Source organism: Ixodes scapularis, unplaced genomic scaffold, assembly GCF_016920785.2.
Source record: "Ixodes scapularis isolate PalLabHiFi unplaced genomic scaffold, ASM1692078v2 PGA_scaffold9__187_contigs__length_104089568, whole genome shotgun sequence".
In the NCBI taxonomy this organism is placed as follows: Eukaryota; Metazoa; Arthropoda; class Arachnida; order Ixodida; family Ixodidae; genus Ixodes; species Ixodes scapularis.
In genome coordinates this window covers 94433212-94447979 of record NW_024609884.1, presented here as the reverse complement: position 1 = coordinate 94447979, position 14768 = coordinate 94433212, and the positions used below count along the sequence as shown (strand labels likewise).

At 47.6% G+C, this 14768-nt stretch overlaps 2 protein-coding genes across 2 annotated transcripts in view; both read right to left on the bottom strand.

Annotated features, from left to right (window-relative positions):
- The window catches only part of LOC115329262, a 42592-nt gene extending 33432 nt beyond the window's left edge, over positions 1-9160 (bottom strand). Inside the window, exon 1 of the mRNA XM_029990794.3 lies at positions 8400-9160. Coding sequence (XP_029846654.1) covers positions 8400-8495 — 96 coding nt within the window. The 5' untranslated portion in view covers positions 8496-9160. The remainder of the gene's footprint in view (positions 1-8399) is intronic.
- A 90-nt stretch (positions 9161-9250) lies between these two features.
- LOC8037647 (actin-interacting protein 1) overlaps positions 9251-14768 on the bottom strand; it is a 71871-nt gene continuing 66353 nt past the window's right edge. Inside the window, exon 16 of the mRNA XM_002405429.4 lies at positions 9251-10244. Coding sequence (XP_002405473.3) covers positions 10135-10244 — 110 coding nt within the window. The 3' untranslated portion in view covers positions 9251-10134. The remainder of the gene's footprint in view (positions 10245-14768) is intronic.

Here is a 14768-nt window from a genome sequence, read left to right as displayed (position 1 = left end):
CTTGCAGTCGTCGTCTTGGCCGACGCGTCCAACTACGGGCTCGGAGCTGTTTTCCAGCAATAGCATGGAAAGCAGCTAAAACTGTTGCTTTGCGCTTGCTTACTGAAGCAGAGACTCCGCAGAAGAAAAGGAAGCTATCGCAATCCTATGGGCTTCCGAGAAATGGCATGTATATCTTTGGGGTCGACACTTCGATGTTCACATTGATCACCAGGCTCCTGTCAAGTTAATGCCCACTCAAGGGACAGGTGCCCGTCCATGATGCAGCAGTCACTGGATGGAGGCTCTCCAATTACAATTTCACCATGAAGTATCGCACAAAGGAAGTAACAATGTAATCGCCGACACTCTGTATCGTCTTCCGGTCCTAGATACTGAAGATGTTATGATCTTCAAAGAGGAAGTCTTATTTATTGTCTGTGCGTGCCTCACGCAAAACGATTTCAAAGAGGCAACGGTACATGACCCCTCCCCATTTTACCTTTTGTCATGACATATCTTTCTACATTCATGGCCTTCGGAGGATAAATTACCTCCAGACTTTAGACCTCACTTTGTTGTACTTCGTGCACCACCAGTTTCATCAAAGAACTGTATTGGTGGCATTATATGAACCAGCAGGTCAAAACCAAGGTCCAAAACTGTACAGTACGTCAGTCCACAGACAAGCCTGCAAAGGCATCACCTGCACCTCTTCAACCAGTTGAATTTCCCACTCGTCCATGGGTAAAACTTGGTATGGACATTATTGGTCCGTTTGAACGAGCTCCTGCTTAGGAAAGATTTTTTTATCACGTCGGTAGATTACCACAGCAAGTGGCCTGAAGTGGCACCAGCCCATGTCACGACTGCCACATTCATGAAGTTTTTGAAGTCTGTCTTTACCCACGAGGGTCTGCCACAAGAGATCATGACAGACTACTGTCCACAACTTATTTCAAAGGAGTTCAGCGATTTCTTGAAGATACATGGCATCAAGAGATGCAAGGCATCAAGCATGCAAAGTCATCCCTCTACCATCCCGAAGCGAATGAGCAGGTAGAGCGATTCAATTGAATTCTTAAGTCCATCGTACAGTTGGCTCTCGTCCAACATTGTCCACTTTCTGAAGCCATCGCAGAATATCTCGGCGTTTACCGAAGTACTCGCCATGCAGCAACAAGAGAAACACCAGCATTTCTTCTGCATGGTCGCACTCGGCGAACACGACTGCATCTCCATGGACGAGGGGACCCCAGAATCCGCCGTCTCTCCACATGTCAATCGCAGTCGAGCAATATCGGACGAAAATGAAAGCCTATTTGGATGCCGGGCGTGCAGTTAAGCACCCTGCTTTTGCTCCAGGACAGTCGGTGAGAATTTTCAAACACAACGTCAGAGGAAAAATGTGAAACAAGTAAGCTTCACTGCAATGCATACATCAACAAGTAGGCCCAGCCACATGTAAATTAGACGACGGAACATGGAATGCAGCCAAAATGACACTTCGAAACCTACACAACGTCGGCCTTCGTGGCTTATGAACGACTGGATGTTACCAATACCACAAAATGTAGCTCCAGGGGTGCTATGTTGCGCTTTTTGCACTCCCAGGAGACTTGGAAGAGGGAAGTGACGTCAACGACACAGCAAATGCAGATTGAATGTTGACAGAAGAAAACGAAATCAACACCCATTCTGCGTTTGCTGTGTCGTTGACGTCACTTCCCTCTCCCTAGTCTCCTGGGAGTGCAAAAAGCGCAACATAGCCCCCCAGCTCAAAGTCCGGGCCACCTGTCACCTGAAGGTCCTGGAGCTGCAACCCAGGGCCCTGCGGCATCCCGTGCCGGTCTTGCAGCTGCGGCCCCCAGTGCCGTTCCTGCTGCTGCGGCCCCCAGTGCCGTTCCTGCTGCTGTGGGTCACGGACCTGCCATTCCTGCCACGGCTCAAGCTGCAGAGCCAGGCGGTTCTGCACAACTCGGCTACTGTAGCGAGCTGCCGTCCTCTATTTGGACAACGGCCTCAGCAGAGTCCCCGAACTGTGTAGGGCCCGAGGCCCTGTCTCTGCACATGTCCCCAGTGATTCCTGTGGCCTCATAGTCCCTGAACTTCATGGGGCCAGGGCTGTCTTCGCCACATGAGCCCGCAGTGGCTCACGCCTCGGCAGAGCATGGTCCTGTCCCGGACAGAGCGCTGCTCTGGCATTGGGACCATCACAAAGAGCAAGTGATCATGGTGGATTGGAGCCATCCACCCCTACAACTCCCCAGGCATCTCCGTCGACAATCATCGCCCAAGGCAGCCGCGACGTCTGCCGAAACGATTGAGAGACTGTGTTGGATTTTTAGTCACCCAGTCTCACTACGAGTAAAACATTTGACATTTAGAGTTATTTCCACATGCATATTTTAGTTTTATAAGTGTAATTACAAAGGTATAGTCAAATCTCGTTAATTCGAACACGAGGGGGACCAAACATTTGTTTCAACAAACCAGTTTGAATTACTGAGAGTTTCCTCCCATAAAGACACATAGGATGGCTGCATGTTAGTTTGAATTAAGAGAGTGAATTAACGAGGTTCACCTGTATAGCTAGTATTATGTTCATGTTTTATGTTACTGAAGTACAATCCGAGTGCATAGTATTGTCAAAGTGCATTCTTCTACATTCTGAAGGAGGATATCTGATGCTGAACTTTATTTGCGAGCGGACGTCTGCTGTCGGGCAGAGGAATCGGCTGTCAGGCCGATATTTTGTCCAGTATTAAAGCAAGATATCTCAACTAGTGCCACCGCAGGACATATATAAGGTAGTATAGCATGTCTGTCTTGCCAGAAAGAACATCCTTCTTAAAAGTGAAAAATGTTATTCTCAGAGATGGAACTGTCAAAGCAGCTTTGGAGCAGGCTGGGAACAGCGTACGAGTTTTAAGAATGTTGAAGTAGAGGCTAAATATCACATGGTTTTCGAAACTCAAAACAATAAGGCATGTAGACAGTTCTATGTTAACTAAACAGTAGTTTCAATTAGCATTTTATTTGAAACATTTTTCATGAAATTACATGACAATTACACGTGTCGCACTGCACAACAGTATGACACGTGATGAAACCGACTTGCAAAGAGGTAAATATAAACAAGCACATTCAGCTCATGCCTTGGTCCGTCGCTGCTCGCTCACCTTTGTTATGTTTCGAAGTTTTCTGCGTGGGGCCTCAGGGCGGGCCAACGCAGGCTGCGGGCTTGCAATACACCTTTTCATAAAAGCATACTAGGGCGCATTCAGTGCTGTGTGTGTTATGCACATGCAGTTTCTGGCTGGCTGCGATTGCTGGCTGGACTGCGATTTTGCATGTGTGGACTGCCATTTTTGTAAACAGTGGAAACGTCTATAGTCACGCAAGTACAGCCTAGAGGGAGGCCCACCAACTTAACTACATACGAGTTTATCGCGATATAGCGGCGCTGTTTGCTCCACTCTTCAGATTAAAGTCCCTCTCAAACCGACCGCTCCGGTTGTTTCTCCCAGCAGTGGCCCCGCCATTCCCTCGCTCACCGCTTCTTGTTGTACCTCACCGCCGCCAGAGTCTGTAAAACTGTGTTCTCTTCCTTCTCCGGGTGCCACCATCGTGCACGATGGTGGCACCTGTGATAGACACAACACCGAAGCAAAATACGAGGCCAGCCACTGGCCGCAAACCACCACCACACTGCGAAAAAGGCGAGCACCCTACGCCGCCGACGCCGTGGCCACCGAGGAGGGAACCCGTACCTCAACGCCCTCCGCGGCAGCGCGGAACTTACTACTCCTGGTTAGAGGCTAGCTCTGAACACGATCTGGTCGCTCACTTTCTGCGGGAAGAGCGGCCAGAGTCATCACCTAAATGTATTTCTTCCACCGTGGTCCAGACGTAGCCGATGCTACAAGCGCCAGCATGTTGCCTTAAACAATGCTTGCACTGCACAAGCACGCGTTCTTGGCAGGGACGTTGAAAGTCTGGAACTCGCGCTTGTAGCATCATCAGCGTGTGAATTTAGAGGAGGCAGAGCGACAGCAAATGACTTCAAAGAGGTCTGGTAGCAGAAGCATCGCAATGAGAAATGCTGTAACAATTGTTTTATGCTGAAACGATAGGTCTGTTCGATTCGACCAGAAAGTTCTGAACCAGTTCTGTCCGAGTTCAGAGGAGTGCAGGAGTTGTGCAGCGGCGGTGCAGAACCAGTGCAGCCGCCGCGCTAGGACTGGCGCTGTGATCGCCTTTCCGAGCGGAAACGCAGGGTGTCGTCTGCATCTGTTGGCTCTTGTTTCTCCACGCCACGTTGTATGCTACATTTAATTAGTTGCGGTTTGATGAGACCATTCGTGTTGCTTTTAATGTATTATAACCGAATCTTTTCTGTGCATATTTTTTTTTCGAGTGTACTAAAAACGTTTTCTGCGCGAAATGTGTTTCTGTCTGCATTTTTAACGGCCGTTCGGTTCCTGTCGTTTCCCTAAGCGTTCGTGTCCTTCACATTCATTTAGCAATAGTAGAGTCACTCCAAGTCTTTCGAGTTTCGCATTTCGACGATAGGTTCGCGGCATCAGGATGATTTTCCGTCGGGAGTCAGTGGTGGCGGTCACCTCGAAGACGAAGGCCTGACGATAGCGTTTTGGCCAAAACAGTTATCGACCGTAACTTTGGCGTCAAGCTGAAGCGCTTATTCTGATTCTCAAGAAAGACCTGCGTGGAACTACCAAGCCAATTCCGATTCCACGCGTTTTTCTCATGCCCGTTAGTGGGCGTCCACAGATACCAGCGGACAAAGCATGCAGTATTATGCTCAGCTACGGGGCATGCGAGGGCCAATGTACTAAATCCCAGACATCTGCAATGTATCGGAGTCGTCAGTATGCATCCAAGAGCAACTGAAGTCTGGGACGATCAAGAGTGCAATACCTTTCCCGTGTCTGTAAGGAAGAATATCAACACTTTGGATCCCCACATAGCATCAAAAAGAAACAATTTACGTGAGCCAAGATTTCAACACTTACCACCGGGAGCCAAACCTACACGAGCAGGTGCCTAAGACGCTTTCAGAATATCATAATCAATCAAATTCCTACCCTCGGTTATAATCTCAATTCCGCGTGCACTGCGGGTACGTTATTATCATAAATGAGAGGAAACGCAACCTCCGTATCGGCGTTATTCGTACACATCGCAGACATTTGAGCAAGAGCTGCGAAAAAATGGCACCGCGAGCAGAGACGGACGAGGAGTGTCGTCTGCTATCGCCGTCTGCTCTTGTCGTCTGCTTCTGCACGGACGCTGAACTGACTCCGGAGCCGGTGCAAAATTTTGAGGAACTGGGTCTGAACTCGCTCAGAACTGGGATGAATGGAACGCGCCAGTGCAGCGGCCGTACAACTTCCGGTTGAATCGAATGCACCAGTTCCTGCACTGCTGAACTAGTTCAGCCAGTTCAGGCGAATCGAACAGACCTAATGTATAACCATGGCAGTGACCTCTGCAGAGATTCGGATTCAGATCCACCGGCGTCCCATTTGAGTCGGAAGTTCCGATGTCAACGTTGCCAACAGAACCTGCGAGACAGCCAATTTCGCCGAGGCTCATTTACAATTTCAGTTTGGGCGCAGGCACAATTTCGTTATTTATATTTTTGTATCAGTGTAGCACATAGTCATTAGGCACACAATGGCGCAGCAGTTGCATCCCTGTATTCCTTCTTCTAAGGGCTATTCCAACTAACTGCGATATTTTTGGTGCACGCTTCAGTCAAACTGAATTCTTTGACAGATACCTAATGGTGCAGTCATCAACTGGGACAGTTTGCTCTTTCTTTTGTCTATATATTCCCTCTGGTCACTGTAGTTTGTTTGTTTTTTTGCTTGTAGAGATTGGTAGGATTTCGTTGTGTGAGAACTGCAGTGATGTGATTGGCCTAAGCCATTTTGGAGCACCTTTTGGAGCAGCCAAAACAGTGTTTTGGAGCAGCGAAAGTGGCTTTTGGAGCAGATATTCTAAGCTAAAAATATTTGTTTTAAGTGGCGGAAAAACGAAAGGCACTTCGTGCTGTGTTCTGACAGAACTCTCTGTTTGTGTTTTTACGGCCAAGACATCCCACAAGTGTATTGTAGGCGTTGCCGAGCAATTTCAAAAAGAACGCATGCTACCGTTTTACTGGTTCCCGACGTGCCAGATTTCCATCAAAAGTAAGCAAACGTAAAACAATGGATTGCAAGCGTCCCGCTGGTGCCGCTGTCGTAGTCGTAGTATGCAAAATGCAACTGTCCAGCATGCGACAAAAAAAATAAATAAAACAGTCCAGCGGCGCGTGCTTGCCAGGCCGGAAGGCAAGACAAAGCTGAACACACAGAAAGAAAAAAAGAAAGACCTGAACGCATCGATGCATGACATCGCAAGCCAGGGTCAAAAAGTTCTTGGAGCACTTTGTGCAACGACTGAACTCTAGACAAACAAGCGCGCTGTGCGGGTTCAGCGTGCAGACATTGCCTTCTTTGTTTTAGCTCACTTCTCTTCACCAACTTTCTTTCACGGCATATTTTTCACGTACCGGGGTTCTCTCGAAAGAAAGCCTACCGAGAAAAACCTAGGCAATCAATATTTCGACAAGCAGTCATTGAGTTAAAGAGGGATTTTACAGCGCAGCTCTTAGGGGCCCGTTTCCGGCTTGAGCGGCGTCGGCGTCGCCGTCGGCGTAACCGCGCGGTGCATTATGGGTAAAATTTTCCCGCTAAATCTAGCGGAAAATATTCCCCGCTAAATCTAGCGGAAAAATTTCCCCGCTAAATCTAGCGGAAAATTTTCCCCGCTAAATCTAGCGGAAAAATTTCCCCGCCAAATCTAGCGGAAAAATTTCCCCGCTAAATCTAGCGGAAAAATTTCCCCGCTAAATCTAGCGGAAAAATTTCCCCGCTAAATCTAGCGGAAAAATTTCTCCGCTAAATCTAGCGGAAAAAATTCCCCGCTAAATCTAGCGGAAAAATTTTTCTGAGGGGTCACGTGCCCCCCCCCCGAGGTCACGCGACACCCCCCCCCCTCCCCCCCGCCCCGAGAACAAGTACCCCTCAGTACCCTTCACTCGTCCTCCTCAAGAGCTGCGCTCCAATTCGGTGTTACAGGGAGCTGTAAACGGCTTTCATTTTTTTGTATTAGAGTATGATTGAATGTCGATGAATACGTTTAGGAAGCGCCATATCTGCAGCGACGTGGGGACGGCAACACCCGATGTCGCGCGACCACAGTAATTGTGCACAGCGCGAGCGTTTCAGCTCACAAAGTAACTCTCGCCGCGCAGAAACGTGGTTTTGTTTCACAGCATGACGACATTGCTGGCACCCGGCACACTAGCGTCGGAGCGTCCGCACACGCCCGCGTCTATCGTTGAAAAAATTAGAAAAAAAGACGCGAGACGAGATTCCCAAAGCGACGAGGGCGCGAAACGCGAGACGGCGGGAAAAACTATACAAGGGGGGACCGGATGGACGATTCACGCAGGGTATCTTTGTGTCAGTAAAGCCCCTTGATGCGTTTGTGTTTGTCTTGCAAGTAGCGTCAAATGCGCCAGTGCACGAGGCTCGTGTCTCGAGCTGCCCTTGGAAGCAAATGGCGGCGCAGCACTGAAATGAACGGCTTTGGAAGCGAATGGCGGCGGAGCACACGCTCGTGGCACGTGTCTCGCGCGTTCCTACAACAATGGTTGGCGGTACTTGAAAGCGTGAATTTTATCAAGGGGCTTTATGTGTCAGAAGCCGCTTGCGCCACCTAGCTCACGCATGCCTATAGACCGATCTCACCAAGCGTTCCACGCACGCGTGACGCCGCCATAACTGTAGTTCGTAGGAGGCAGACGCCAGTTCACGAGGCAGCTCGTGCCGCCTCGTGCTCTGCTCGCGCAGACCTCCAGCAGGGTTGTCGCGCGTGCAGAAAGACTACAGCTCCCACGATGCACGTCGGCAGCGGTGGCGTACTCAACTAGCTGGTGAGATCGGTCTATTGCGGTTTTCAGTTTAGTTTCGGTTTTGAAAGGCTACCGAAATTGGTCCTTTGGCGCACGCTTGGCGCAGATTACCCATATTTTGGCAAAATGTAGCAGGATGTAGCAGGGTTAGCCCATAGGCGCAGTTTGGCGCAGCAATCACATCACTGGAACTGCTGTATTATCTTTCAAAGGAGTAAGCTGTTTTTCTTGTGTCCCGTACTTGATTATCAAACATTCATTTTCTATTAAGGGAGGAGATGATATAGTGTGCCATCAGTAATCTAGATGGCACCAAAAGTTCATGTTGTTACGAGATGGTGCCTGCCAGTGGCACATGCCGTCCCTGTATGCATGCAGATATTGTAAATAGAACCAATCTTGATTGAAACTGGTCCGACGTGTCTTCCTTTACCGGTGTGTCCGCTTGTGTACCAGGGATGCACACCACCAGAGAGGCTGGTTTGCCACCCACAACCGTGGTCAGAAACGGCGGGAAAGGGGCAGGCATCTCTGCAGGGCAAGCACCAAACACAGTGAAGCTCTCGGATACTCTGTGAGCTGAGGACTTCTGTTCTTTCACAGTGCTAGCTACTAGTTCCCCTTCCTGGCGAAATTTGATGAAGTCGGTACAGAAAAACCCACATTATCGAGAGGACGCTGAAAGTGCCGCCCCACTGTCAACCCTCGTGCAACGACGTTATCTGTGGCAAGATGCACTATTGGTTATTGTTCCCCCTTTCTTGCCCCGCCACCCCACGCTCGCCATAGCAGCTTCGAGTGGGGTTCTGAAAGGTTCTCCAGCGCATTTACACGACATTCGCTCAGTTCGCCCCCAGACATAACCAGACCACGCAAGATTCGGTTTCTGTCTGAGGAGCACCGATGGCAAGCACCGAGCAGAGTAGAACGAGGGCCCCAGGGGCACGAGAACAGCAAGGGACACAGGCATTGCACTTGGGTGCCTTTCACACATCAACAACAACTCCACCAAAAGCAAAACTTTTACAGCAAATACCTTAAAGCCCACAGACTTGTGTTTTTTGCCAACCATTGACCTTGTCCAGAAAAGTTGTATCCGCAATAATGAGTCACTTAGTGTGTCCCCAGAGATGTTGCCCTACTGACAGTGTCTAGATTAACTAGAAATGACTTCAGTGCACATTTTAAAAACTAATGCAACCACTTGGAATCCACTTTTCACAAGAGCTGGCTTCCAAATCAATTTTACGAAACTACTACCAGTGACGACACTCAAACAAGAAAGGCAATGCTTTCCCCTTTTATTGGCAAATTGCCTCAAGTATTTAAAAAATATCAAGTACAGTTAGTAGCTCCAAAGTGTTCACATAAAAAATGCTTTGCAACTTTCATACCACTTTTGAAGTTGATCCCATCACTCATGCCTCCACAGATATCAGACAGTGTTGCATCAATGGCAGATACCGTGCAAAAAACTTCATACACAGTTTAGAATCCTTAGGAAGTGACCAAACGACAGGGGCAAGGCATCCTGTAAGGCTCGTACAATGCATGTGCTCGTAAACTAAAAGAAAGCGTCGCAGATGTCCACCAGACAGATAAACAGCAAGCAAACAGTGACTGACCGCACCAAAAGAAAATCTAACAAGACGCTTGAATAACACTTGACTAAAAGGCAGACTTAGGGAAGCACCAACTGCTCGAAAATGTCCATGAACATCCTCCTGTCGATCTATTCACTCTCAAGTCCACCTCTAAAAGAAATGTGTTAGCAAAATATTGACTTTTATGGGGCAACTCCCATTCTCCCCCTTCACAGTGGGCCAGGGGAGGAGGGAGGCCGTGTAGGTTTCACGGCTGAAACATTAATACTCATAAGGGTCTTCTTTCATTCCACTACCACAATAAATTACCATAAGCCACTAGACTCACACCTGCATAGAATTCAAGCAAATAATTCGGGGGGACAGCCTCCCCTTTGCAAAGGGATGCGTGGTTTTAAAAACTACTCCATTTTGGGAAAACAGTCACATCAGAAGAAAAAAAAAAGGAAAATCTCTCGGTGCCAAAACGAAAGATGTGGGAGAAGAGCACAACATCCGGCTACTTGAACGGAAGGAACCCAAACCATCTTCTTGCCACGGGGCCAGTGCCAGGGCAGTACGGCTTCAAGAGAACTTTATCTCCCATATTTTCACGTTGCTGTCCTGGCCGGCGGACACAATCGTTGAATTGTCCAACCATGCTAGCCTGGTGATTTGGCTTTGGGGGTGAGCTTCTGCAGAGACAAGCACAACGAAGCCACTTACAGTCATTGCATGGATGGTAACTGGGTCATCCGACATTCTAAATTTTTTGATGGAGTCTCTCAAAGTTAACTGCTGTTTGTCAATGCCTCCAAGCACAGCCGAACACAAACTGAAGCTATTACTAGTACCCCGAGAAATAAACCTACTTATCTACACAGAAGGGCAATCTCATCATAACCCTGTCAAATATTGGCTCTACACCCTTTATAGAAGAGATTTAATAGAATGATAAAAACTAATTCGATTTTTGCCACTTTCGAAGTAGATTATTTGACACCAATTTTTCGTTTCTGAGTAACTACCAAACACCAGAAACCCCAGTCCGGTTGTAAAACCCTGAAGAAAATAAATGCCGCATTTTAATTTTTTTTTTTTTTTTATTTATTAAACCACAAGGACTGTCATTCTTAAGTATTACAATGAAATATTGTGTCTGCATTTTATAAACAGAGTTTAAAAATTATGTTTTTTACTGTCTGCAACGACCATGCTACACCCTACAGCAGCATGAGCAACAAAATGTCATGGTAGCTCCGTAAAAAGGTTCAACAGACATTCAACTTTATTTAATCTTCAAATAATAAATTAGGAGTGATAAAAACATCACGCGATTGGGACATAGTTTTTGTTTAAAACATACCCGGTCCTTTGTTTGATAGCCATCGTAACCATGCTTTTCATCCTGCTGCGGCTTGTGCTCGTTGTAGAACCTCATTGTGGATTAAAATACAGTCAAACCCGGATTTGTTGAATTCAAAGGGGATTGTAAAACAGTTTGATATAAGTTAAATTAAGCTCGAGTTGAAATTCACTGGCGTCTCCTAAACACAGTAGAGCATAGTTGGCAGAGACTGCAAACACTGGCCGGGTAAGCCGTTCAAAGTGCGATTGCAGATTGCACAACCGTTGTCGACACACTCGACTTGCCAAAGACTTTTTGCTTATTTTATTTTGGGGCTGGGGGTCGCACAGCATCAGCAGTGTTTGGGGAAAGGGCGCAGGCTACCGTTTCTACAGCAAGCGCTCCCTGTGAGTGCGCGCGCGCGTGCCCTTTCCCTCGTTTCTGCCATCACCTCCCTTGTTTTTGCCATCATCCATTTTTTTTTTTTTTTAGAACTGTTTTTTTGCTGCGTATTTTACCGCGTGTACGCTGGCTTGGCACTCTGCCAGCCCTGCAACCCAAGCGTTGTGCTCGCCAACAAGCAACGGGCGGCCGGGCTTCGTTTGCTATATCGAGTGTCCCTGCCATGGGAGTCTGATACAAAAAGACAACGCTCCTATAGTATTACATGTGATTTTCAAGGGGATGTTTGGACTGTTTTGATATAAACAATTCGAAATACCCGAGTGTGATATTACCGGGCTGTAATAAAACAAAAGTGAAGCAGAAAAAAATCCTAAGAGGATTCGAGTTTAGAACTCCGCAACATCAGTACGTAGCAAGGAGGGACGTGCATGACCTCTCGACTATCAGCACATCCTTTTTGGACCGCTTATTTTGGCAGGTGTGCCTGTAGGACGTTGTACTAGCTTTCCACGACCGGCTTTATAGTTGAGTTTTCTATTCATTTTTCTTTACTGCGACCTTCCTCAGCATCAACTCGACATGCTGCTCCTCAAGTATGCAAAGGCGATTCATTTTGCCTAATATTTCCACCCTTTACATCCTTTTTCTGCGAGTGGATCAACAATTTGCTGGTCGAAACGAGAACTTATTCGCAGTCCTCATTCGACGATCGTATCGGGACGCGGCTTGTCTGATCCAATTTGCAAACAATGCAACTTACAGGGCAAGTTGTATCGCAATTTGCCCTGCAATTGCGTTGCTACATTAAACATTCTTGGTTTAGCACTAGAAACCTGTAAGCATTTCTTCTCGAAGTCTGCCTCCAGGTCACTCCTCTCCACCCCATTGACTCACTGACCCATTGACTTTCCCCGTCAGGTCGGCCTGTGTCCACGGAGTATGGCAAATGACGGGCAATGGCCCGTCACGTGTCAATTTTACAGCTAAATCCAGCAGGAAAGCTGGATTTGTGTATAGGTTAAGTGACCTCAAGCCATGTGATGTCATTTTCCCACTAAATTTAGCGGGGAAACTGTATACCGTAATATCCCGACTCAGAGCCCATCTCCGAGTCATTGCTTACCCCCCCTTTTAGGGCAAAACATCGATTTCATAAAAAAAAAACGAGTCATCGCCCCAACCCTGCCTTCACTACGGATTGCAAGATAAGTAAACACCCATCCTCCCTGAATTTCGCGACTGCGGACCCCAAGGTCGGAAGACGGCCGTGACAATGAGAAGCGAGATAGATAACAGGGTGAAGCTACCTTTGTTCACAACGAAAAGGGAGCCCGAAAACCTCGTCTACAAATTGCGAGGTCAGAGACCGAGATCCCTTCCAGGGAATGTTTGTGAAAGGAAAAAGGGGGATAATAGTAGAACACACCCCATCTTTTGTTCTCTAATAAAACAAAGTCAGTCTCTTCCCTGCAAGCCCCAACCGCGGATCACGAGATAAGCGAACACCCTTCCTCCTGAAATTTCGTGACCGTCAATCCCAAGGTCGAAAGACGGTCGTAACAATGGAAAATGAGAAGCGCAGGCTGCAAGGTCAGAGACCGCAAATCCTATCAGGGAACGTTCATGAAAAGAAAAAGAATAGGGACAATGGAATAAACATTTTTGTGTTCAGAAATAAAAAGAAGTCCGACTCTTCCCAGAAAGCCCTAACCGCCAATCGTGAGGTCATCAACACCCGTTCTCCCAGAGTGTCGCGACCGTAAACGTTTGTCAATACTGTAACAAAAGCAAAGGATAGTACAGCAAAGTGAAGTCTTTTGTTTTCAAAGACTTCAAAGGCCGCCTTCCCAATACTGGATACATTTGTCCTGCCTGTGCCCTATTTAAGCTTCAGTTTCTCCATCCAATAGCTATTCACTGCATCTGTCGGTGGTGTTGCTGTCAGTTCGGACGTCATGAGAAACAGCTATACGGTGCAGAAGAAGCAAGAAGCCCTCGGCATTATGTTTGATTCAGACAGCGACGTCTCGTTCGACGGTTTTGAAGACGACGATGAGTAAATAAAGATTGCCCGAACGCCCCATTTAAACGCTTGAGAACATCCCAACTTCTTCACACTAATAGCATGCTCTCTTCGGCTCGAGCCGCGTGTAATCTATGTCGAGCTGCTGGCAACCATGAAAAACCCCTACCTTTCCCTACCCGGGTGCGTCACCGGAGGGCAGGCGGACGAGCAACCCGGGCAGCCGCAAAGTGACTTTCCGGGTGCCAGCGATCGGGATTATTTTTTCGCAGCTTCAAGGTTAAACATTTCTTTGCAATGGATCTGTGCTCCGCGGTAGCTAGTAGAAACGGTGCCCGGAAACGCTTCTCTTTTACCCTTGTTTTCGTGGGAGAAAAAAAAAGTGTACTCCCCACAGCAGTAGTGGAGGCCAGCCTCGTCAAGATGCTTTTGCGCGAGCTGTGTGCCGAGAGAACTATACTTCGTTCCAGCTTGGGTCTGAGCGCGGCCGATGTTACGAGCCGAAAAGCCAAAGAAACAGCGAAAGAGGCACAACGTCGTGGCGTGCTCCCTGCACTTAATAGGACCAGCCGGTATTCGCCGTCTATGCGTGCTCCTCCGGCGGCTAGTCAAGCGCAGAGAGCACGCTGCGCTTGACTAGCCGCAGCGTGAAAAGCACGTTGCGCTTTTTACACGGTTTGATTGGCCCTTCGGCTCATAATATCGGCCGCGCTCGGACCTAAGGTGAAACGAAGTATAGTGTCACGTGAAACATTCTCACTCATGCTCGGAATACCTCATAGCCGCGTGCTGCGAATTGAGTATCCTTCTGCAGCTGTAACAGCTTCAAGACCGGCAAGCGCAGACTCAAGCCGGCTGTGACCACTGCGACATCCGTCCAAAGAGGAACGCTAATAATATTGAAAAAATAATTAGAAATATGATGATCCATTTCTGTACTTTACGCACTATTTTATCTTTGAGCAAATATTTTTATTTGAAGATGAATAGTGTATTTGTGTATTTTATACGCCTCATTGCACCTTGATGTTTGGTTCGGTGGTTGCGGAGTTCTTTTGTCATTTTAGCATGATCTTCAGTAACCAGTCATCTGGCCTACACGAATGCGGTTCATTCCATTCCATACATTTCACTGTTTGCGAGAATCAGTCTAGGCGTGTGTTCAGAGCCCAGCACGCGCATGTTCGCCGCTTTGGAAGGCGAGCAAAGCACGCGCCACACGCACAAATGCTGAAAATGGCGCCGACCAGAAGCGCCTTTCTCGAATGGTCTATAGATATTTTTCTAAATTAAACAATCACCAAAAAGCATACGCATGTTACAAGAGTAGTTCCACGTACTGGCATCTGTAACAGTAACTTTTCCAAAGAAAGTCTTAAAGGGGCCTGACACCCCAAAGGTTGTATTTTTTTTTTATTGTCTAAAACGATGCAAGTTGCAGTC